We start from the raw sequence: 25,712 nt of genomic DNA, 5'->3' as shown, positions 1-25,712 counted from the left end.
AACCCAACATCAAAACAAGAAGTTTTGAGAAATGGTACTTCATGTCCTCAAAGGGTCCGATTTCTATAAAAATGACAGAACTAGTTAAGATTCCACCATCTCAGGGACAGACTTTGGCTCTGTACAGGATGATAATGGCACTACCGCAAACAAATAGCTTCAAAGCAAATACCCAAATATTGGCTAACGTAGACCCAGTTCAGAAGCTTGGTTTATTTGGTAATGCAGAAGAATAAGCCAATCACATTGGCTTTGATCCTCCCACTTTTTTTTACCAATCCTCTTCAATATCCTAACTTCCCAGCAATTGTACGAGGCCAACTCCCTTCTAAAGGACAAAATTAAATAGTCAGTGTGCATATTGCTAAATAAAGCAATTCTGGCCTAGGAATGCTTTCATTTTAACTTTCCAGCCCCTCTGCTCTACCCACTGCCATCTCCAACAGGAGAAATCCTAGTTCATCTTTAAAAGAGCTGGCTCCCCCCCAAAAAGTAGTGAGAAGGGAAATCCTTCTTCTCAATATACTATTTAAGATTTTTCCCATAGTCCCTTTTTATGCACATTTTTGGAATTTTATCATGTGATACAGCCTGTTCTCTCACCATCTGGTGTTGCCATGGCGCTACATAACAACTATTATCACTCACAGTTACAACACAATACATACAGCTCTTCATTGATTTAACCAGCTCTGCTTTTGAAGGCATTTAAAGAGTTTTACTTTTTAGTAATAGAACTGTGAACATCTTTAGGCAGTTAGTTAGCCTTTTCTTTCTTACATTTCATTAGGAGGCAAGAGACTGGACCTAATGATGTGCCTACATTTAATATTTTAAAAACAGATCTTGCCAAGCATCTTAGTATCAGTAAGTACTATTAGTTAGTTAACAGTAAGTACTATTAGTTAGTTAACAGTAAGTACTATTAGTTAACAGTAAGTACTATTAGTTAACAGTAAGTACTATTAGTTAACAGTAAGTACCAGTAAGCAAGCTGTAGGTTCATGACTACACTCAGCACTTGAGAGCCTGAGGCAAGAAAACTGATATGCCTTTAAGGCTAGCATGTAGCATGGGCTACGTAAGTTCCAGTCTAGCCTGGGCTACAGAGTAAGATCTATTTTTAAAACAATAACAAAGAGGCTAGAGAGGTCCTGTTGAGAAAACTTGCTGCTCATCCTAAGGACCTGGGTTCAGTGCCCAGTACCCACTTGGCAGCTGCACCAATAACTCCAGCTCCAGTGAATCCCACAGCCTTCTCTGGTCTCCACAAGTGTTGTATTCATTTTGCGCACCCATATACCAAAATAAAATAACAATAATAAGTAAACCACATCTATTAGATACATACATGTGAAGCTAGAAGGATATTATGAGAATATACAAAACATTCCTTTTTCATGGGTGTAGAAGGTGAGAATCCTTTAAGTACTGATAAACAAATACCTCTTTTTCAGGTCCTTAATTCCTCACTGCGCCCCTCGGACAGTGATAGGAAGATAGTACTGAGACCTCTGCATGCTTTCACAAAGGTATCAAAAGAAAGATTTGTGCTGGGCATGTCAATAGTCTCAGCACAGTGGAAACTGAAGCAGGAGATGCAACTTGAGGTCAGCCTGGTCTACATAAAAAAGCCAGGTTGAGGGAGAAAGCTGTAGAACTTGTTCACTTAACTGTGTTAAAGATGTCTCTTGGGTAGGGAGTGGAACTCGGTGGTGAAATACTGACACAGGACTTAAAGAGTATGCTCAAAGCTCCGGGTTTGAAAATAAATAAATAAATGCTTCCTTGTAGGTTTCTAGGTTTTCTTCACCTTGTATAATAAATACATTTCTGCGAGGTAGCCCATAACCTAAGCCTCTCTAGATAGCACCTGTCTGAGAAAGAACAAAGAAATAGCCAGAAAAATTGGCTTCAAGAAAAAAACAAAGAAACATTTTTTACTGTTTTATTAACAGCAAGAAATGTCTTTAAAACCAACTCTCCCCCCGTTAGTCTTACTAAAACAATGTACAGTACCCCCTCTCACTTATAAACAAGGATATAAGAGCAGTCCGCCTACCTCTCCACAAAACAGGGGGAGCCCACCGGGTGTAGGTTTGTTACAAGGATTACAGGCATGTGCCACCACATCTCACCTTCTTCTACATGCCTTATTAAATATGCTTTTCATTATACAATGTACAGAAAACTATAAGCATTCACCAACTGACCATCTGGCTGACTGTCCAATCTTTACTTGGTCATATTTGCTCTAAATCACTTACAAAAGTATAGTTAAAGTCCTCTGTACAGCCCTGCCCACTCTTCCCCCTCCTCTCTTCATCAAGCTAATCACATTTTGAATTGGGCAAATACCATTTTATGCATGATTCTCTGCTTTTATCCCAATAATAGACTTACCTCCATTCTAAAATGAATACTTTTGATATTTCAGCATCACTAAAATGTGGGTCCATCTTACAATAGAGAGCAAGTGTTATGTCAGTCTGTCAGTCTTCCTCCTTGATCCGTGTGCATAAAACAGCATCTTAGTGTCGGGGACCTTTTACAGTCTTTGAAATATGGCAGAACTCTCTTACCAAGTTTTTTTAAACTGTGTTAATTTTTAGTTATATTATTTAAGACTCTCCTATATCTCGGTCTGCCCTCAAATTTGCCATGTAGCTGAGGATGACTCTGAACTTCCGATCCTCCTGTCACCACCTCCCAAGTACTAGGATTACAAGCATGTGCCACCGCACCTAGTTTTGTGTAGTACAAGCGATCAAATCCATAGCTTTGCCCACGCTAGGCAAAACCAGTTGAGCTACATCCTCTCGGTCCTTTTTTTACATACTCTAAGGAAATATATAATATCTTACGAGGCACTCTCCATCTCATATTTTCACTTAGCATGGTTATGTGAGGAGAGCTGCCGCAAGACAGTGTCTTCTGGGCACAGCAGCTGGGACTGCCTATTCAAAACCTGCACATAATCAAGCCAACTAACTCCCCAGCCTGGGTGCAGGAAGGGCTCTAACTGTGGAGGACTGGCCATTGATGACTGCTGGAGGGGCGAGACTCAGTTTCCTTTGGGGTATGACCCCTCATAGGCTGACCAAGTTCTAGTGCATGGCCCACACTCATGGACATACAAGCAGCACTAATTAGACTCAGGGACTTATTGTTAAAAGAGAGAGAGATGAAAATGGGAAAGAGATGAGGGAGATTGAGAGAAGTTGGGTTCTGAGGCATGGGGTTGAGCATCATCAAAATTATTCTACGCATGAATAAAATTCTCAAAAAAAAATAAATTAGTACATTTTAAACACACACACAAGGTGGATGTCTCCCGAGAAAGGACAACAAGGTTGTTCTCTGTCTGGGCTCTATATGCATATACATGTATACACACACACAAAGACCAAAACAGCATTGATGAATGCCTATCACATGCCAAGCACTGTGTTAGACCGTAACAGCATTTGCCATTGCAGAGGATCTGGGTTCAATTCCCCAGCACCCATATGATGGCTAACAACCATCTATAACTCCAGTTCCTGGGGGTCTGGTGCCTTCTGACCTTCAAGGGCACCAAGCACATATGTGGCACACTAACACACATGCAGGTAAAACACTCATACAAAAATAAAATGAGTACATTTGTTTGTTTAAGTAGCTTTAAAAAGAAGAGTTTTTAGGAACCCCCTGTATGGTGGTCAAACCCTAAAGGATGGTGGTCTTCCTTTGAGGTGCTGTGCCCCAGGGTAAGACTGGGACAAGGACTTACTTTCTCCTTAATTCCTTTATGACTGAATGGTATTCTTTCTTTAATCACATCTAACCCTATCATAAATAAACAGTGTTTAAACAAAAGTGACTCCTAAAAATAATATACAAATAAGCAGAATTACTGCCATAAAACTTTTAATCTACAGCCAAATCAATTTCATATTATCTTCCTTTCTTCCTTCCTTTGAGATAGTGTCTCAATATGACCCAGGCCGGCCTGAAACTCAGTGTGTAGTCCCACTTGGACCACATGTGTGCCACCACGCCTAATTCTGTCAGTCAAAGACACAAGCATGGATCTGCAGGGCGGCAGAGGTTTATAATCCCAGCATTTGGGAAGCTGAGGCAGGATGATTACCAAGAATTAGAGCCCAACCTGGATTACATGCTGAGTTCCAGGTCAGTATCAGCTACAGAGTGAGATGCTACCTCTAAAAAAAAAAAAAGTAATGTTTACAGCCTCTCTCTTGAGAGCAGCTTTGTTAATCCTAAACTAGAGGCAAGTCTGAACTCTGGTTAAGCCCACAAACTCGCATATTAATGCACTTCTAGCACTCCACAGTTTCCAGAGTTAAGGAGTGAGCTTGCCATTAGGCAGGAAGGCAAGGCTAAGGGAGGTTGTTTCTGGTCACTTACTATTAGGTTGGGAAAAGCTGATAAATTCTGACAGTTCCTCCGGCTCACTAACTTGCTTTCCAAAAAAAAAAAAAGAGAGAGAGAGAGAGGAGAGGAATATTTCCAGGTCAGTGGAGTAAGTATCCCAAGATTAGTAGCCAGTGATTAATTTATCCTCTTAAGTGACCATAAATAATGGGGATTACATTGCTTTGACATTTTTCCACCATCCATTCTCAGTTGCCACCAGACACCCAAAGCCATCATGATGGATTAAGATGAAAAGGACATTCTAATTTGATTAAAGATTACTTCCTACCAAACTTTATTTCCAAAATTAATCTGCATTTTAAATAGCTCAGTATTTGTTTCCCAGTCAAAGATGTTAAAAGAAAAAGATCTACCACCTAACAAATTACGGCAGCGTTCACATAACAACTAATGCTAAAAGCTGCTCATCTTAGCCGCCGACCTTTGCTGTCTCTCTGCGAAAGCACAAGCCCACAGCCCCTCTGTCTCTCAAACTCCTTGGAGGAAAACGCTTTACATTACTCTTCCTTTTCCCCACTTCCCAAATGCACTAGACTTTATATTTACCAGGAAGAAAAGCTCATCTTAGCTCCTCCCAGCAAGCACAGAGGCAGGGGAACATAAATCCTGCCGTATGCCAATAGTTGCCTTCATACTGACTTAGTAACTGATAGAAATGATATTGAAAGATAAAATGATTGCTGAAGGGAAAGAGGGCATCATCACTTGCAAAATGGAGACGGGGGTAAATGGTGAGAAGGCTTTGTGAGTAATGGTCAAACCTAATGACCTGAGTTCAGTCCCTGGAAGCCCCGCAATGGACGGGGAGAACCAATTCCCACAGGTTGTCCTCTGACCTCCACATACACAAGGTAGCGTGTGCACACCAACACATATACACAAAAAGATTACATTTAATTTTTTTTTAAAGGCAAATGCTCTGGTTGCACAACATCCAATTCCCTTCCATCCACCCCTTGCTTTGACTGGTTCTTCCTCCCGGGTCACTGTACTTCCAGCACCTTCAATTCAGCTATAGCCGCAAGAGAGCAACTCAGAACCAAGTCCAATAGATTACAACACAACTCGAGTCAACACACTTCGCCCAATGCCAGGTGCCCAGCCAATGTGTTCAATAACAGGAGTGGTGGGCATATCTTCCAGTAACTCCAAGAGCTCTTACTCTAGATCTGTTTGCCTCCCTGCTCATTATCTGCCAGGAAATTAAATCAAAATTGACTTGAATGTAGCCAGGCAGTAGGTTATTATCTCTGTTAGGACTGCTCCATCCTTAGCCAATGGTGCCACAAAATTACACCTTCTTCCAGTGTCTGCATGATTTTTTTTTTTTTTTGGTTTGGTTGCTTGTTTATTTGGGCGTTTTGTGTTTTGTTGGGTTTTGGGTTTTGGCTTTGGTTTTGTTTTGTTTTTTAAGACAAGAGCCCTCCCAGGTCTGCCTAAAACAGAATTCTTGGTTCCTGTTGTGCGGTGCTCCCTGGAAGGCATGTGCTCACCTCTAAGCTCTACTGTTGGCCTCAGTTTTACTTTCCAGCCATCTCAGGTTTTCACTGTAGTTTTGAGACACTGCAAATTTATGATCCTCTTACTTACAATCCTCCTGCCTCAGCCTCAGGGTTTTAGGATTTAGATGTGTAAGCGACCGTGCCCAGCCTCGTTTGCAGTTACCTGTGACATCACCTCCTTAAATCCCTCCGCCCTTTAGTAGTATTACACATGGCAAAAAATGCAAGCCAGTGCCAGAAATGGTGGCACAGAAAAGGGAAGCAGAGGCGGGCAGATCTCTGTGAGTTCCAAGTCTAACCTGGTCTACAAGGCAAGTTCTAGGACAGCCAAGGTTGTTACATAAATAAACCCTATCTCAAAACCCTAAAAGAAAAAATTCAAGCCAGCTTTTCCCTGGCAACAGCTCCTCCTCATTCCCCCAGAGTCCCTGGTTCCTCTAGTCCTGCTGACATAATCTGGGGATCCTAGTACATAATAAAATTGTGGGATCCTGTTAAAAAATTATTTGGTTTTACACATAACATTCGCATTTATCTAAAAAAATGTTTCTGAAACAGGGTCTCACTATATAGGTTAAACTATGTAGATTAAGCTGGCTTTGAACTCACAGACACCAAACTGCTTCTACTTCCCAAGTACTGGACTTTAGGTGTATACCACCATGCCTGGCTAATTTTTTTAAAGGCACATACATATGGAACTAGAGAGATGGTTCCGTGGTTAACAACAAGTACTACTACTGGAGAGGACTTGAGTTCAATCCCCAGCACCCACATTGGGTGGCTCACAACTTCCCATAACTCCATCTCCAAGAGAATCACATTCTGTTGACCTTCGACATGGCCTGCACTCACATGCACACACACACACACACACACACACACACACACAGAGAGAGAGAGATACACACACGCACACACACACATAGTTAAAAATTAAATCTAAAAGCAATCACATGCTGATTTTTTTTATACCACTATACCTTTTCAACAGACTATGGCCACTCTTTACTTTGGAGACCACCAAACAATGTTCTAAACTCTCAGCTGGTTTGGTTTTAGGTTTGAGCTGGTTTGGAGCAGGTAGAAAGAGTTTTTTGTTTGTGGTACCAGAAATTGAATACCAGGACCTCACTCATGTTGGCAAGTGTTTGACCAGTAAGCCTAGTCCCCAGCACAACACTCTAGTTGGGTAAGTTAAGTGGTTGGTTTTTTACATATTCTTAGTCTTTGATTATTTATTTCCTACATGCACACAATGTATTCAAATTTCAACTGTGTGTTTGCGTGTGTGCATGTGTGTGTGTAAGTACAGGCATGTGTGTGCCAGAGCACACACGTAGAGGTAGAGGTTCGTTCTCTCCTACCTTGTTGCAGCATGGTCTCTCTTGTTTCTGCCATGCTGCCCCCTCCAGACTAGCTGGCCCACAGCTCCTGGGCAATTCTCCTGCCTCCATTTACGTTTGCCATAAGAAGCTCTAGGATCACACGAGGAGCTGCTGCACCCAGCTCTTCATGCCGGTTCTGGGGATATAACTTGAGTCATCAGCCTTGCACTGCAAGCACTTTTAGCTGAACAGTCATCTCAGGAGACACACTCCTCTAATTCTTCCTCGTGCTCCATACAGCATTCCCAGATTTCCCTCTGTCGACTCTAAGAGATGTCTCTCCCATTTCCACTGTTTCCCTAAAATCTCACCTAGTTGCTTTTCAGTCATGGATTTTGTCAATTTAGGGCCCCTCCCATTTCCTTCTTCTGAAACCCAAGCCACCTTTTTAAAAATTTATCTTTATAAAGTGTGAGAGAGAGAGAGAGAGAGAGAGAGAGACAGAGACAGAGACAGAGACAGAGAGACAGAGAGAGAGAGAGACAGAGAGAGAGAGAAAGAGAGAGAGAGAGAGAGAGAGAGAGAGAGAGAGAGAGAGAGAGAGAGAGAGAGGTGGGAATGCAGTAGTTGATTCTCTCCTTCCACCACATAAGGTTACCAGGATCAAATTCAGGTTGTCAGTTTTAGTGAAAAGCAACTTTACTGGGCTGGGCCATCTCACTGGCCTCCAGCCACCTTTTCAAAGCATTTCAGAAGCTCTAGAGAAGCCCTCAATAGCTCTCAGTGCCTGTCTGTCAATAGGCAAACTTCTGAGATCAGCACTCAGATCTTCAAAGAACAATGTAATAAACATCAACAGTTTCTTTGTTCATGTATTTGTTCTTCTTTTTTAAATCTAAATTCTGGGATTGGGAATTTAGCTCAAAGCACTTGTCTAGCAAACATGGGCACTGAGCTTGGACCCCAGAACTAAAGTGGGGAATCACACACAAAAGAAAGAAAAAGAGAAAGGAAGGAAGGGAGAGGAAGGAAGGGAGGGAGGAAGGATGGAGGGAAGGAGGGAGGAAGGGAGAGAGGGAGGGAGGGAAAAAACCCACAAGGGAATTAAATCTATAATTTATCATGTACAATTTTGAAATTCTAAACTCAAAGTTTCTAAAACTGGCTGATGCTGGAAAGATAACTCAGTTATTTAGTTTACTGTTCTTGCAGAGGACCTGGGTTCAGTTTCCATTACCCACAGCTACACAGAATTTGGGGCCAGCTGGGCTACTTGAAATTCTGTTTTTTAAAAAAGCACAAGAACCATGCACAAAATTCAAGTCCAAATGGATCAAAGGCCTCGACATAAAGCCAGCCACACTGAACCTTATAGAAGAGAAAGTAAGAAGTACACTTGAACGCATTGGCACAGGAGACCACTTCCTAAATATAACCACAGTAGCACAGACACTAAAAGAAACAATTAATAAATAGGACCTCCTGAAACTGAAAAGCTTCTGTAAAGCAAAGGACATGGTCAAGACAAAATGACAGCCTACAAGATGGGAAAAAGAAATCTTCACTAACCCCACATCAGACAGAAGTCTGATCTCTAAAATATACAAAGAATTCAAGAAACTGGACACAAAATTTCCAAATAATCCAATAAAATATGGGGTACAGACCTAAACAGAGAACTCTCAATAGAGGAATCTAAAATGGATGAAAGACACTAAGGAAATGTTCAACATCCTTAGTCATCAGAGAAATGCAAATCAAAAGAACTCTGAGATTCCATCTTACAACTGTAAGAATGGCCAATATCAAAAATACTGATGACAACTTATGCTGGAGAGGTTGTGGGGGAAAGGGAACACTCTGCATTGCTGGTGGGAATGCAAGTTAGTACAACCCCTTTGGATGTCAGTGTGGCGATTTCTCAGAAAATTAGGAAACAACCTTCCTCAAGACCCAGTAATACCACTTTTGGGTATATATCCAAAGGATGCTTAATGGTGCCACAAGGACATGTGCTCAACTATGTTCACAGCAGCTTTGCTTGTCATAACCAGAACCTGGAAACAATCTAAATGCCCCTTGACAGAAGAATGGATAAGGAAAGTGTGGTACAATTACACAATGGAGTATTACACAGCAGAAAAAATAACTGCAGCTTGAATTTTGCAGGAAAATGGATGGAGCTAGAAAACATTATTTTGAGTAAGGTAACCTAGACACAGAAAGACAATGATTACATGTACTCACTCATAGGTGGTTTTAAACATAAAGCAAAGAAAACCAGCCTACAAACCACAATCCCAGAGAACTTAGACAACAATGCGGACATGTAAGAGAGACTTACATAGATCTAACCTACATGGGAAGTAGAAAGAAAAAGACAAGATCTCCTGAGTAAATTGGGAGCATGGGGACCTTGGGGGAGGATTGAAGGAGGAGGGGAGAGGCAGGGAGAGGAGCAGAGAAAAATGTAGAGCTCAATAAATATAAAAAAAAAACACAAACACACAAGAGCCAGGCATGGTGGTCCACTCCTTTAATCCCGGCACTTGGAAGACAGAGGCAGATGGATTTCCGTGAGTTTCAGGATAGTTTGGTCTACAGAGCAAATTCTAAGACAGCAAGGACTAAATTTAAGACCGTGTCTCTAAAAAACATTATATATATAGGGTGGAAAGAAAAATCACTCTTGAATACTGAGTTTTCTGAATAGATGAGAATCAATGCCTAGTTGAGTCAGGACTCTTCTCTTCCTGCAATGGATTGAAATCATGGGTAGAGTGTGCTCCCGCTCCCGTCTCCACCACTGAACTATCTGCTCTCAGCCCCATGCAATGGTTTTAACAGTAAAAGCCTTTTCATCTGCTATGTTATTTTTATTTACCTTTGCCTTTTATTTAAGCTTCATGTGGGATTTCTAATGACAGCATCTGGAAGGATTCACATCTGTCAGAGAGTGTATGAAGAAGAGTGGTTCACAGAGTTAATTATTTCTGTACAAATGGTGTAAAGAGTTACTGTTGTCCACCCAGCCCTTTGGCTGTTTATGACGGTGAACTCGCTCTAACGGAAAGCTTTTCTGCAGGACTACGTAAATGACAAATCCATGGAACTTTAATAAAACATTTAAGAATTACTTCTGCTCCTTCTGGAGAATCATTCATTGTGCAATAGGTTGGAACTGGTAAAGGAACATATATATATATATATATATATATATATATGTGTGTGTGTGTGTGTGTGTGTGTGTGTGTGTGTGTGTGTGTGTGTTCTCACTTCTGCCTCAGTCCCTGGAGGGCTGGGATTATAGATTCAACCCAACTACTTCTGCCATGGTTTCCTGTTTTTAATTCTTTCAACTGTTATTTTTATTTTAAGTGTATGGGTGTTTCGCCTGTATGTCTGTGTACCATGTGCATGCAGAGTCTGCAGAGGCCAAGAGGGCGGGGATCTCCTGGGACTGGAGTAGTGATGGTTGTGAACAGACATGGAAGAAAGCAGCTCTGGTCCTCTGCAAGAGAAATGTTCTTAGCCTCTGGGCCGTCACTCCAGCCCATGGTTTTCCATTTTTATAAGTAGAACAGAACTGAAGCTCCCATCTGACCTGTGTGTGTAATGGAGATAAATTTCAGCTTTCTGAACTGTTGAAGAATAATACTAAGCCATTTTCCTGGGAGTGGGAGGAAGGGAAGAACTAACTGGAATGTGGTCACCTTAGAACATTTCCCTGAACTTTTCAGAATGGGAAAGAGGCAGGGTCTTGCGATGGAGCCCTGAATTTGCTATGTAGACCTGGCTAACCTGAACTTCCTAGATAGACAGGCTAGTCTCAAATTCAAACTAGCCTGCTTCTGCCTCTTGTGTGCTGGGATTAATGGTGTAAACCACCAGGCTTGATTCATTTCCATGACATTTTACATTAATTTAGCTAATTATCTTTTGCTTAGCTTTAACTATCTAAGGCATACCTTGACAGTTTTTACTAATTTACTGTTGTTGCTACTGCAGGGCTGGAGGTGAATCCAAGGTGCCAGGACCTCCCACGTGCTGGGCAAATGCTACAGGATATCACTGAACTACATTCCCAGCCTTGTCAATTAATGTTGAACTCCACTTTATGATTCTCGAGTCAGGAGACTATAATAGAATATATCAAAATTCCAGAGAGGCATAAAAGTATATGTAATATTAAGTCTTGGTAATTACAGAAAAATGAACAGAGAATCCTAATTGCTTCCATAATACAACTAAAAATGAACCCTGACAAAGCTTTGCCTGGTGAATAATGCAGAGGCACGGCTTCGACTTCTGAGCCCTAAAAATGCTCACTCGTGAGAAAAGCAAACTCCCTTTGAAGGTGAACAGAGACGTTTTCAAGAGCATGAGATGTTTATGTTTGCTAAAAGGAATAAGGAGGCTAGGTAGAAACACGGCTTTGGTCCATACACATTATTTCAAATCTGCAGCTCACAAATATGCCTGTGTTTGTCTTTTTTTAAAAAAAAAGAAAAAAGAAAGAAAGCAGTGCAATGCAAAAGACTTGGGAATAAGGCAGTCACTGCCTCAGTTCCTTAGTTCTGGTTCTCCATCAAGGGAGAACGGCTTCTGCTTCTGCTTCTGCTGTTAATAAAGATACTGTGTGGCCGTGGACATTCAGCGCAGTCTGGGGCATCTTTCTCCATCGCTGCAGGCTCTGACAGGCCGTATCTTCTGTGTGGTAGGTCTGCATGATTCTCAGGTGTACTGGAGCTACCCACTCTGACTCCCTGCCAAACAAAACACCCAGAGTCCCGGCGTGGGTGGTACCAGGCTAGGCAGGTGCCTGGAGCTTTGGCAAGCTGACTTTTCCAGTTATGTTTGGGGTTTAGTTTGTTTTTGTTGAGATTTGTTTAATTTGAATATGAGGTCAGGGTTTTTTTTGTTGGATTTGTTTGTTTGTTTGTTTGTTTGTTTTATTTGGGTTTTTTTTTTTGAGCTATCATAACTCAAAGTGGAATTCTCTTCCAAAAATGACTTCACAAAGCTTCTGATATTTAAGCAGAAAACACTATTGAGGTATTGAGGATTTTGATAAAAAAGACAAGTAAGTATGTAAAAGAAAGTACTGAAAAGGGAAAAGGGCAGAGTGTTTTACTTTCAGGAATAGTTAAAAAGATACTCTGAAGTCCAACTTAGCAGATGTGAGCAGTGGTGTCAGGCTGCCCAACCCAAACTCTGCCAGCTGCAGTTTCCTTATCTATAGATTGACACGGGACAAGTCTGTTCCAAGAAAGTAAGCCAGATATGGTGACATGTGTAGAGTTCAGATATGACAGAAACTGAAACAGAAGGATCACTTGGTCAGGAGTTTGACACCAGCCTGGGTAACACCACAAGATCCTGTGGCAAAATAAATGAAAATTTACAATAAGGTAACACAGGAAAGCCTTAGCTTCATGGTAAAGGACTATACACATTATCACTTAAATAAGGTGCCATCTTTAAAATCTCTAAGCATGGTGGTACATGCTTGTAATCTACCATTCCAGAGGCAGAGGCAGAAGAATACAACAAGGCCTTGTTTCAAAAAAAAAAATTTTTTTTAATTAATTTAATTCCTTTTACAGATTGCTAGTTAACTTAGAATAAGTTGAAACTGGCTTCCTGAAATCTGTCTTCTACTTCAAGCTTAAGTCACAATTCACTTGAATTTAGTCTCAAGTCTCTAAAATGCAGCAGGCCCAAGTCATCCCAAGTGCTTAAAAATGTAACCACAATTGCATAAAGTTTCAGGGTTTGTACATAAAGAAAAAAAGAATCAATCATTTCACTGGCATGCTCTAAGGCCTAACAACCACAGTAAGGAGAGGAGCCATACACATGAGGGACAGAAACAGAATCTGGATATGCACAAGGCTTCCAGCTCGGGGTGAGTCAGGCATGGAGGCAGAGGCAGGTGGGTCTCTGTGCAAATGAGACAAGACAGCTCTACACAGTAAGTTCTAAGCCAGCCAGGGCCACAAAGGGAGATCCTTCTTCAAAGATAACAAGAGAAAGGAAGGAGGGCAGGCAGGCTGGCAAGGGTAAGAGGGTCAGGAGAGGGCCATAACTTACAGACCTCAGGAATCAGGAGTCTGGTATTTTCCTACAAGAGAAGGGTGCCACTGATGGCATTTAAGCAGGAAAACTTATACAATCCACAATGTGATTCTGGCAAGAGGCCCAAAGTGACGAAGGCATAGGGATGAAGGAGAAGGGGAGTGATTTAGAAAGTAGGAAGGATGTAAATACAAATGGAGGGGCAAATGAATCCTGGGTGTGTCGGGTAGATTTTTGTGTCACCATGACCAAACCCCTGAGAAAAAGAACATAAAGGAGGATTTATTTTGGCTCCTGGTTATAGAAATATTAACCCACGGTGGAGAGTCTGGAGGAGCAGAGCAGTTTACACTACAGAGGCCAGGAAACAGAGAGAGGGGGATAGAGGAAGGATGAGGGCAAGCAATCACCCTCAAGGGTATATCCCTAGTGACCCAACACCTTCTACCAGCTCCAATTATGCCATAATATTGTCTATCGGGGATTAATCATCAGTTACGCCAAGGCCCTCATAATCTTAGGAACACCATCACACCATCCATGTCTGACTTAAGGAACCAGAAGTTCTCTATACTATGAGAACTCAGAAAAGACATGTCTGTCTGCAAGAGTTCTGATATTTCTGGTGATGTGGGAAGGTTTCCTAGGCTGGCTAAAAGGCAAATTCACACCGGATAGGTGATGCAGCACTTGGGAGGCAGAGGCAGGCAGATCTCTGTGAGTTCAAGGCCAGTCTGGTCTATAAGAGCTAGTTTCACAGGACAGGCTCTAAAGCTACAGCAAAACCCTGTCTCAAAAAAAAAAAAAAAAGGCAAATTCACTTTCGTTGAGTATGTACCTTTGTACCCAAATGGGACCATCCAGAAATTGCAAATATTCTTCTTAATTTTAGAAATAATGGCCCCCAAGAAAGTAACTGGAGCCATAGGTTTGTGAAACACGCAGGTAGGCAGGAAAAGCAAAGCACAGGGCTATAGGCTTAGCCTCAAGGAATGGCAGCATGGGCTCAACAAGGACAAAAGGAAAGATACAGCAAATCCCACCAAGAGCTCAGCCTTTGCCTAGCATGTGTCCAGCCCTGGGTTTCCTCTCCTGAACTGGAGAGAGAACACAGAAGCACAGTCATCCCAAAGGATGTCTCAAAACCTCCCCACAAATCGCCGGATATGCTTTCAGTTTTGGTTGATTCGGCAGTGTAAATGGAAGGAAAGGAAATGGAATAACCATGATCATACCATACATATTTTTTTTCCCTTAACGTAGGGTCTCGGGTCTCACTACCTAGGCCTGGCTGACCTTAAGCCTGCCTTCTGCCTCTCCCTCCCAAGCACCAGAATGGCCCAGTCCCATACTCATCTCTTCCGTTTCCAATTCCATGAATCACATTTGTGCTCTGCTGACTTATGAGCTAGTAGCTCAGATGAGCTATTCCACAAGTAAAGCTCCTTGGCTTACTCTTCTACCTCCAATGAAAGAAGGAACCATGTCCCGCTACTACAGTAAAAGATGTAGGAACACGAACTGGGTGCTTTTCTACTGTCTGTAATCAGCTCATCAAAGCGGCTATTACTTACTTCGCTAAGACAGCAGGTTAAAGGCAAGTCACAGCAGCGGGGATTAACTCTGACTTCCTCAAAGGCTTTGGCAGTCTAAATCCCCGGTAATTTAGGTATAACACAAAACCACATTGTGGTTCTGGGGCCTAAGAAACTAGCCCAAGGTGAGCTCAAAGGCAGTTCCTCCCAGGTCCACTCTGGCTTTCCCCTAAGGCTAACTATTACAGCTTGAATTCTCTCCCTCTGTGTAAGAGCTCTCTGTAGAGAAATTCTTGGACCTCTCATGTTTGGTCCCTAACACTACAACTGAAGACTGGAGAACCATCTGGCCAGTCAAGCCTTGTAGGTTTCCCTGTCGTCTGCAACCCTTAGATTGACCAGACCCTTCCTGTTCACTGGTATTTGTATACAGTTGACCAAGCTTCATCAAGCCTAAGAATTAAAATGGGACAGTTAACTTTGGAAGGCAATGTGAAGGTTTCCACATCACGTGCAACTATAACCAAATAAATGTGCTTTTCTCTGGCTAATCAGTGAACTGCCAGTTCAATTCAACGAAGTCAGAAAGGGAAAGTATAGAGTCTACAGTAGATATCGGTGTAAGGGTAAATATGAAAACTTGGGGTTTGACACAACATGCCTTCATGTCTGAATGCTCCCCAGTTCCTACTCAGTGGGGTAACTGTCCAGAGAATATACCAGAGAATATACTGTCCAGAAAAGGTGGTGTAATATTAAAGGTTGTGGACAAAGCCTCTCTTTCCACATCTTTTTGACAGCTCTTTTTAAATAACTTAATGTTGACTTGCATTTTAAAAACCCGAGAGAGAAGGACATTGTGTGGTGTTTCCCAATCTTAAACACAGACCTCCACTTTCAAGAAAGACCATTAAAAAGCATGTTTGGGAGGCTGGGGAAATGGCTTCTGGGTAAAAGCACTTCCTGCTCAAGCCTGATAACCTGAGCTCAGATCACAGGAACCCATGTAAAAGTGGATGGTGAGAACCAAAACCCAAAGTTGTCCTCCAGCCTCCACAAACACACCTTGGCATGAATGCACACTCACACATGTATGCACACACACACACACATACATCCTCCAACCACAACAGACACACCATAGCATGAATGCACACTCACAAACACATATGTGTACACACACACATCCTCCAACCTCCACAGACACACCATGGCATGAACACGCACACAAACATGTACATGCACACACACATTCACAAAAATTCTTTAAAAAAAATAGGGCTGGAGAGATGGCTCAGAGGTTAAGAGCATTGCCTGCTCTTCCAAAGGTCCTGAGTTCAATTCCCAGCAACCACATGGTGGCTCACAACCATCTGTAATGGAGTCTGGTGCCCTCTTCTGGCCTGCAGGCATACACACAGACAGAACATTGTATACTAAATAAATAAATAAATATTTTAAAAAATAATTTATTGGGAGAATTATTAAAAGCCAAGCCTTTGGTTCAAAAACAGCAATTTCTTCAAAAGGTTAACATTAATCCTAACCTAAAAACAAATTCTAACATACTTGTTTTTAATAGATAGTTTTAAAAAGCAACCAGACACACCATTAAAAAATTTTCTTCCCCCAGGAAGAAAGCAGCAGATAAGATTAATACCCTGCTTGATCCCAAAGAGTGTCCATGACACTCATGAGAAGACAGAGTGCTAGACTTATCAGTTCCATGGTTTTTCAGGGTCCAGCAGCTAAAACAACGGTGTAGATTCTAACGGAAAACAATGCTCCAGTTAATTGTGGTACCCACTTTCTTTTCCAGAGTGTCTGATCCCACCCATGAGACAGTGACGGGTAAAACCGTCATGGAAAAGACAACTCGGGCTCTGTCTGTCCTATCAGCATCACTTCCGACACGTCAGGATGTGTGCCACGTTGTCTTGTCATCAGTACCTGGGCACCACTGCAGGAGCTGGCCTGCTGTATGCTGTATTGATTTTACTGCCCAACTTGGAGTTCAGCTAGCATCCCCAACCAGTGCCTCACTTTCAGAGACTCTAATCACCAGAGAGAAAGGCTATCAGTTGTCCTTCCCAGTTCCCACTGTGTCCTTTCGTATGTATGGAGTTTCAGACTTCCAGAACAGGATGGAGGATCTTTACAGTGCAAATGCCTCAAGTGAGAATTCTAATGCTTTCCCTGGTGTGCTCATTTGTATCTCAACAGAGCCTAAACTCTGAGAATAACGGCCATTGCTTCTTCTTGTGTCACTGGCTCAAAACAGCAAGTTTTACAACAGTACAAAAAAGGGGGGGTGGCGTGGAGGGGAGCATGCTGGTACATACCTTTAATCTCAGCAACAGAAGGGGGACACAGGTGTACCTCTGAGAGTTCAAGGCCAGTCTGGTCTACACAGTGATTTTAGGCCTGCCAAGACTACATAATGAGATCTAGTCTCAAAAGAGAGAGAGAGTGGAGGACAGGCCCTTTCGTGTGAAGTTTGGCTAGATCATACATTATTTAAAATTAAGAGCCAGGCATGGGGACACACACCTTTAATCCCAGTACTCAGCTGGCAGAGGCAAGGGCTGAATTGAGTTTGCGGCCAGCCTAGTCTACATAGCAAACTCCAGGACAGCCAGGGCTACACACACACACACACACACACACACACACACACACACCGTCTCAAAAAAACATAAACAAAAAACAACACATATACCCCCTGGAAAAAAAAAAGAATTCAAAGAGGAGAGGCATTCTGAAGGCAGAGGTAGAGGCCACCCAGAGTTACACAGTGAGATCCTTTCTCAAAAGACAAAAACAAAACAAGATACTCTTAAGGAGAAGGCCCCAAGGCAATCTCTTCTTGGCACTACCAGGAAGAGTTTCCCTGCTATGTACAGTTCAGTCTAACCAGGATTTTGCATGAATGCCATTTTAAAAGTAGGTTTTACTATGGAACTCTCTACAATTCAAAAATTATTTGGCAAGACATAAACAATGGCCATTGCTTACTAGTTGAAAAAAAAAAAACAAGAATCTTTTTTTTTTTTTAAAGAAGGGTCTCTTGTAGACCATGGAAGCCTCAACTTGCTTCGAAGCTGAAGGTCATATGATCTGGAACTCCTGCTCCTCCTGCCTGTCCTTCAGAGTTCTGGGACTGCAGGCAGGCATAAGCCACCAGGCCTGACTTTATGCAAATATGCTATGCAGGTACTACTCTACCAGCTGAGATAAATGCCTAGTCTTTCAGAGGTTTAACCCAGAAGCACTGTGTGAACATGGAAATATTAAATTTTCAGAATGTTATCTAGCCAGTGCAGTATGATCAGCAGTTAAAACCTGGGTCTTGGAGTCAGACAAATGTGAGGCTTCTTGCTCCCAGGTGAAATCCTTGTGAGCCCAAATTTCCATGTCTGAAAAGGAAGCCCAACTCATGGAGTTGTCAAAAGATAAAAGAAATAGGATACATGAAGTCCTTAGGCACAGATGTATCAAAACTATGAAAAATAATTTTTGTTTGCTATTGCATCTTCATATCTATCCTGTTGTATGTACAAGGGTTGCCTACCTCCATTCAATTAAACTAAGAACATTTTAACATACTGTAACTAACTCTTTGACCTGCCAAACATAGCAACTTCCACAGCCCTTTAAGGAAGAGAAATTCCCCATTAAATATGATACATCATTATTCACATGGAAAGAGTGTACAATAATACTCAGTGCATCAGCTCTTAAAAGTATTTTTGTAAGTTTGGAAAGCAATCTAAATGTCTATTAAGGGGAGGGTGCATCAAGTACAATATATTCAAGGAATGAAAATCATGTTAAATTTAGAGAAGTGGACAGCCCTTGAGTAGCGTGCCCAGAGCCCTGAGTCCCACCTAGCACTGAAGAAAGAAAAAGTAATTTTAAAATCTTCCACACCATCTTTCCTTACAACTTGTAATTACCATCCTATTTATTTTCTGTATGTGCACACCAAAAATCTAAGCCATATGCACTCTGAAAGCAGAAACTAAAGGTTAATAATAAAAAAAAAAACTATTGTGTGAGGCTGTGGTAGTACATCTCTGTAATCCCATCTCTTGGGAAGCAGAGGCAAGTGGATTTCTGTGAGTTTGAGAACAGTCTATGTACTAAGTGCTAGGCCAGCCAGGACTATATAGTGAGATACTGTTGTTGTTGTTGTTGTTGTTGTTATTGCCCAGTGTGTTTCAGAATGTTCTTGTAATCCCACCAGAGGCAAGAGGATCTCGAGTTCAAGGCCAGGCTGGGCAGAGAGAAACACAGAAATTATTGATCTTATGAAGTGTCCCAAAAGACAGTGGTTGCCTGATTTAGCAATGAGAATCGCTCAGTCTTGAAGTCGGGTGATGGGGTCTATCTTTATTCTGCTCCACACCAAGACACTTCATTTCACCGAGCTGACAGCACCTGCCGTGCAGCATGAGATAAAATAGTGAAAAAATCTTACGCATCAGATACTAGACTTGGGTATTGCATAATCAGTCAAGAAGTCGGGCAAAAGCACTTGATGAGAATGCCGAGTCTGCACCTTTTGCATTTTATTTCCACAAGGTAAAAAAAATAAAACAATCAGGAGACGCAACCCCTTCTCCTCTCACGTGGCTCTCTCCTATGCTTTCTATATTTAGAACTCAGACTGAGACTTTTGATGAGCTGCCTTTTGGGGCTCCCTGTGACCTTGGGATCCACTTTTCCATCTTGCCAATCTCCCGCTCCTGGCCGCGCCGCACCCATCCGAACACACACACACATACACACATCCTTCTGCAGCACAACAAGCCAACAATCTCTCCAGCGTGGCGGTCACAAAAAACGACTGTAAAAACCCATGTTGTTGGTGCTGGAACGTTCGTTTGCTTTCCAACACTTAGAGGAAAGTACTGTGGATTCTTGGCGCCCAGTCTGCCGAAAGAAGCCTAGGGCTGGTACAACTCTGCAACTTGCTTCCAAACGCACGGTCCTTGCGGATTCCATACAAAGACCGGCACACGGAAGCCCCAAGCTGCAGGCTGCAGGCTGCAAGTGCGACGGGTCAGACTCACGGCTCTCACCCTCCCAGCACCAGAGGACGCACCAAGCTCCCGCGGAATGTGTTGCCACCCCCCGCCGTGCCCCCCTCCGCCCGTCGCAACGCCCCACCTGTCTTGAAGGCCATGTTGTCACTGTCCTTGCCCCCGAAGGTGTCCTGCATGGACACGAAGAGCACCCCATAGGCGTTCTGGATGCCGAACACCGACCCGTTGCACCACATGGCCGCCAGCATCACCACCCAGCCCCAGCCTCCCTCGGGGGGGACGGGGGGCTCGTCGCCCGTTGACCTCGTCAGCTCCACCTCCACCTTCTCTGAAGACACGTCGGGGCCGTCCGAGGGTCCCTGGCTGGGCAGCGGAGCGTCCTCCGAGGTCGCGGGCCCCGGTGGCTGTGCCTCGCTTGTCCCCTGTGTGGCGGCGGCCACGGGCTCCTCCTGGGACGGTACCATGGCCGGAGGAAGCCCCGTCGGGCGGGCGCCGGGAGAGCTCGAGGGCACAAGGTCCGGGGTGGCTCGCGGAGGCTACGAGAGCCGGGCGGGCGGACGAGGGAGGCCGAGGTGAGGGCGCTGGAGCCGCCGGCGGGCGAGCGGGGGCGAGCGGGTACAAGGCGGCCGGAGGACTTGACACACCGCGGCCCCACACACCTGACAGAGTGGCGCGGCCGCTTCTTAAAAGCGCCCCTCCCGCGCCGACTAGGGGCGTGGCCAGTGGAGGGCCATACCCCCTGAGCCCACAGATGATTGGACCTCGGAGAGCAGGGGCTCCGCCCCGTGGCCCCGCCAAGTTCGGTGACTGCGCGCAGGCGCGCGCTCTGAGCGCGCTTGTGGAGGCCAGATTAGCTACCCTGTGTCTGTCACCTCCTCTGGGTATTATTAACCTTACAAGTTCTGGGCAGCCTCTCTGAGGGTCATCGATCAGCCGCCCTGGGCCTTTAGAGTCTCTAGAACAGAGTCATAATTGGCACTCATTAGACTGTTTGTTGTTCTTTCTGTGCTAATTATAAATACAGAAGATTCCTTATACTGCACACCTACTTAAAAGGCAATTCGAGGATCAGAGGCCTTGTTTAATTACTTAAGTTCCGCTCTCTTCCCTGAAAACGCAGTTTGTTTTGAATACTTGGCACACTGAAGATGCTCACTTTGGAATACAGACTGTGAGTCCAAATTTCTCAGCTAACAAACATTTTTGACAGGCAGCTAGAAAGCAATACTTTTCAACTACACAAGCTGTCTCACACACACACACACACACACACACACACACAAAGAAGTAGAACCGGCACTTAACTCCTCTGACCCCCTGAAACACGGCATGCCAATATAGCTTCTTAATTGCTCTGATATTTATATTCCTCACTCCAAACAAAATCAAAATATGCTAGTTACTTAGGTGCCTATTTGTGTGGTGAGTATACTGTGACAATCACGTGTGTGCTTCTCTTGGTCCTAAATCAGTAAGTAAGCACAGGCTGGAAAAACAAAGTGGGGTGCAGGGGGTGGGGTAGGGAGAAGGCAGGTGGAGGGAGGGGGACAGGAGGACAGAAGACAGGGGGAACTGGGATTGGTATGTAAAATAAGATTGTTTTAAAAATAAAAATATAGACAGATATAAAAAATACAGGGCATCACACATGGAATAAGGTCCCAAACACCAAAGAATGTCTGCGGAAAATGAGTTTGAGCTGAGCTCTGCATTAGCCATGTGATTCTAGTGGACAAGGCGTTGGTCAGGAATCTGGGACTATAGTCCACATGTGGAGTGCTTTAGAAACCGAGTCAAAAGGTGCACTGGCTCTCATCTGGAATATCTCTTTAAAACCCATCTTCCGTGTCTCAGTCACTGTTCCGTTGCATTGAAGAGACGCCGTGACCAAGGCAACTCTTACAAAAGCTGTATACAATTTCAGAGGCTTAGTCCACTATCATCCTGACAGGGAGCATAGGGCGTGGCTCTGGAACAGTAGCTGAGAGCTGTAGCCTGTTCAGCAGGTCCAGAAAGAGAGACAGGGCGTGGCCTGGGTTTTTGACACCTCAAAGCTCACCCAGTGGCACACTTCCTCCAACAAGGCCACACCTAATCCTTCTAATCCGCTCAAACAGCATCCTCCCTAGACCAAGGATTCAGTGAGCCTGCAAGTGTCTTTCTTATTCAAATCACCACATGTGAGCCTCAGGCTAAGAATTGGTGATGCTGTTGGGAAGTGGTGGGAATGTTAAAAGGAGGAGCCTTGGGCCGGTTTTTCCGATCAGCTTGTCACAAACCAGGATCATCTGGGAAAGGGAATTTCAATAGAGAAAATGCTTCTATCCTATTAGCCTGTGGGCAGATCTGTGGAGCATTTTCTTTTCAATTGATGTAGGAGGACCCTGGCCTCTGTGGATAGGGGCACCCCTGAACAGGGGATCCAGAATGATGTAAGAAAGCAGGCTGAGCCAGCCCTCAAAAGCAAGCCAGGGAGCAGGGCCCCTCTAAGGCCTCTGCTTCAGTTGCTGCCTCCAAGTTTCTGTCCTAAGGAAGGGAAGCTGGAAAATGAAATTAACCCTTTCCTCCCCCAGTTGCTTTTGGTCACAGTGTCTATCATCTAAGAGAAAGCAAGCTAGAACAGGACTAGTGGAAGATCTTAGGTAATTGGAGACTTGCCCTCTGAGACGCTGTGAGGGTCTGGTCTCTTCCCTCCTCTAGTTCATTCAGGGCCCTAAGGAGAGTGGAGTTCCTCTGCCACACGCACTCACCATAATGCACTGCCTTGCCACAGACGTAAAAGCCCTGTGACCATCCAGCCATGGATAGACGTTTATTAAACTGTAAGCCAAGTAAACCTTTCTCCTTTTATACTTGATTATCTTGGGTATTTGCTATTATAATAGAAAGCTGACTATCATACATAGTAAAGTAAGAGCCAGGTATGGTATTGCACATTCTGAACCCCAGCACTTGGGGGTGGAAGCAGGAAGATCAGTGCTTAAAGGTCATCTAGAACTGCTTTGCAAATTTGACACTACCCTGGGCTATGTAAGACCCCATATCAAAGAAAAGGTAAACTGAGGAATAGGCACACCAGTTCACACCGAGAGTGTGCAGGAGGTCACAGCAGGATTCTTGAAAATAAGGAAATTGAGAGCAAAATGTACTTCTGATAGGTGTAGTGGCACACACCTATAATTCCAGCACTTGAGGAACTCGGGCAGGAAGATCACAGGTTCAAGACCTGTGATTAATAGCCAGACCTTATCTCAAAATAAGTAAATTAGATAGATAGATGATTGATAGATAGATAGATAGATAGATAGATAGATAGATAGATAGATAGATGATAGATAGATAGATAGATAGACCAATGGAAGATTGATTAAACAGACTAAAAGTTATGTTTATACAGGTAGACAGTTGATTATAACAATGAAGTCCTAGAGGCAGGACTTTGAGACTGGTCAAGCTGCAGCCACAGTTAGGAAGCAAAGACTACTTCATCAAGCTTATCCTCAGATAACTCTGTCCTCTTAATGCAATGTGGGACCCAGATCCAGGGAATGGTACTGCCCCACTGTTTTGGAGAGGAGGGGATCTTCCCACCCCAGTTAATCTAATTAAGATGATCCCTCATGGGCATGCTCAGAAGCTAACCAAATCAAGACATATGTATGGATTATAACCTAAAGGCAAATAAATATCCATGATTTCTGGTACAGCTATGTGCCACCACATCTGGCTTTGTTTTGCTGTTGTTGTTGTTTTATTTGTTTTGGGGAGACAAAGTCTCACATTATAACCCAGGCTGTCCTAGAACTAATTCTGTAGCCTCAAACTTGTGAAAGGCCTTTGCCTTGTCCTCCCAAGTGCTGGGATTAGAGGCACGAGCCACAAGACCCAGTTTATAGTGGGACTTTTCATCTGCAATATTAAATTTATTATTTGCTGACAAAAATGTCCTTAAGTGACCATTCATAAATTCAAGCATTTCCTCTTTAAAAGTCTCACTTTTAGCTACATATTAATTCATTTTCACTCTCCTAATTTTTCTCCAGTTAGCCCAATCCATCAAAGATGCTCATTAAATATGTGAATTAAATTGAATATACAGAGGACTGGAGAGATAGTTCAGTGGTTAAAAGCACTTGTTGCTCTTCCAGAGGACCTGAGTTTAGTTCCCAACTCCCAACCATCCATTCCAGGGGATCAACACCTTCTGATGTGTGTACATGTTCTGGTGGACGCTCCACCTCAGTCCCTGACATCTATATACACAAAGAGTCTGGAATGTTCAGGTAGACGCTCCACCTCAGTCCCTGACATCCACATACACAAAGAGTCTGGAATGCTCTGGTGGACGCTCTACCTCAACCCCCATGTCCCATCTCTCTCAGAAAGCCTATCAAACGATGATTCCTTCCCCAGAAATGCTCAAGACCACTCTCACAGGGTATTTAAACTGCCCCCTAGAAAACAGATATGTGGTTTGGGGGTCTCTCTTCCTTGTCTCCTCTGGGGGGGGGGGTAGAAAATCACCCAGAAATGTTTTGCCCATTAAATCTGGTCTTTTTCTAATTCGGTTTGATTTGGTCTGATTTGGATTGCTGCGTTGGCGGCGAGGCTGATGGGGTACAGAGACTTTTCAGTACAAATAGATAGGTGAAACACTCATATACAGATAATAATGCCTAAAACACCGACTTAAAAATAATTAAATCAATAAATAGAATATAAAAGCACTGAAGTGCTGACCATGTGGTCACGAGATCCCAATTGAGCTACATGTAGGTGCAGTTTCCAGCTATGTTACACAATAAAGGCTGCTTTGATGCCATTTTAATGACCATTTTAGATCAAACAGTCAAATGTAACTTTGAGATACTTCAATGGCTATGGAGAAATTTCTAAAGCATCCTCTTTCCGTGATGTACTCTATAAGTCATCAAATCAAAATAACACTATAACGGTGATTATTTGGTAGGCGTGCTCCTGAACGTCTGGGAAGTCATATACTCAGACATGCACAAACATACTACCTAGAAGCCTTGGAGTGGATAACTTGATTAAAAGCACATGCGTGAAGGCCGTGCATGGTGACTCACACCTTTGATCCCAGGACTTCAGAAACAGAGACAGACAGACCTCTGTAAGTTCAAAAGCCAGTCTGGTCTACATAGTGAGTTCCAGGACAGACAGCCAGAGATAGGTAGAGAAATCCTGTCTTAAAATAAATTGGTTGATTAATTGATGAATTAATACATGCCTGGGGCCAGGGCTGGGGCTGGGGTGACAGCTGAGTTGGAGAGCACCCAGTATATGTGAGGCCCTGTGTTTAGCCTCTAAACCACAAAGACAAAAAAAATCTTGGGAAAAAAAAAGCAAGTAAAAAACAAAACAGGTGCCCAGAGGGGCTGCGTATGCGGGGTATTTGCATTGCTTGTGCAAAGTGCTGGATTCAAGCAAAACAAAATTTTAAAAAAATGCATGGAGTTCTTGAACGTTTCTTTGCACGAAGGATAAATGTGATATTTTGTACAAAAACTCCTTATTTCAGAATTAAGACTGAATTATCTCTGGTTTCTCTTCCGAAGTCCCCTCAACCTGCCATCTTCTAGTACCCCCACCTCAGTTTTCCAAAGTCCAAACTAATCTGCCAAGACCCCTCCTTTATATGCCTCTTCACAGCGTCCCTAAATACATTGCTGTCAATCCTGGCTTGAGAGCCACTCTAGACGCTGGTTCCGGCTGAGTCCTTTCCTCATGGACCATACTCTCCTAACTAGCCCTGCTGCC

The 25,712-nt window shown here is 43.3% G+C and overlaps 1 protein-coding gene across 1 annotated transcript in view; it reads right to left on the bottom strand.

Annotated features, from left to right (window-relative positions):
- Nucleotides 1–20,616, bottom strand: part of Slc16a10 (solute carrier family 16 member 10) — a 91,532-nt gene extending 70,916 nt beyond the window's left edge. The window contains exon 1 of the mRNA XM_075945140.1: nt 20,056–20,616. Coding sequence (XP_075801255.1) covers nt 20,056–20,395 — 340 coding nt within the window. The 5' untranslated portion in view covers nt 20,396–20,616. The remainder of the gene's footprint in view (nt 1–20,055) is intronic.
- Between the last annotated feature and the right edge of the window lie 5,096 nt (nt 20,617–25,712).

The sequence above is a fragment of the Microtus pennsylvanicus genome, chromosome 1 (genome assembly GCF_037038515.1).
Source record: "Microtus pennsylvanicus isolate mMicPen1 chromosome 1, mMicPen1.hap1, whole genome shotgun sequence".
Classification (NCBI taxonomy): domain Eukaryota; kingdom Metazoa; phylum Chordata; class Mammalia; order Rodentia; family Cricetidae; genus Microtus; species Microtus pennsylvanicus.
This window is presented reverse-complemented; position numbering and strand designations above follow the sequence as displayed.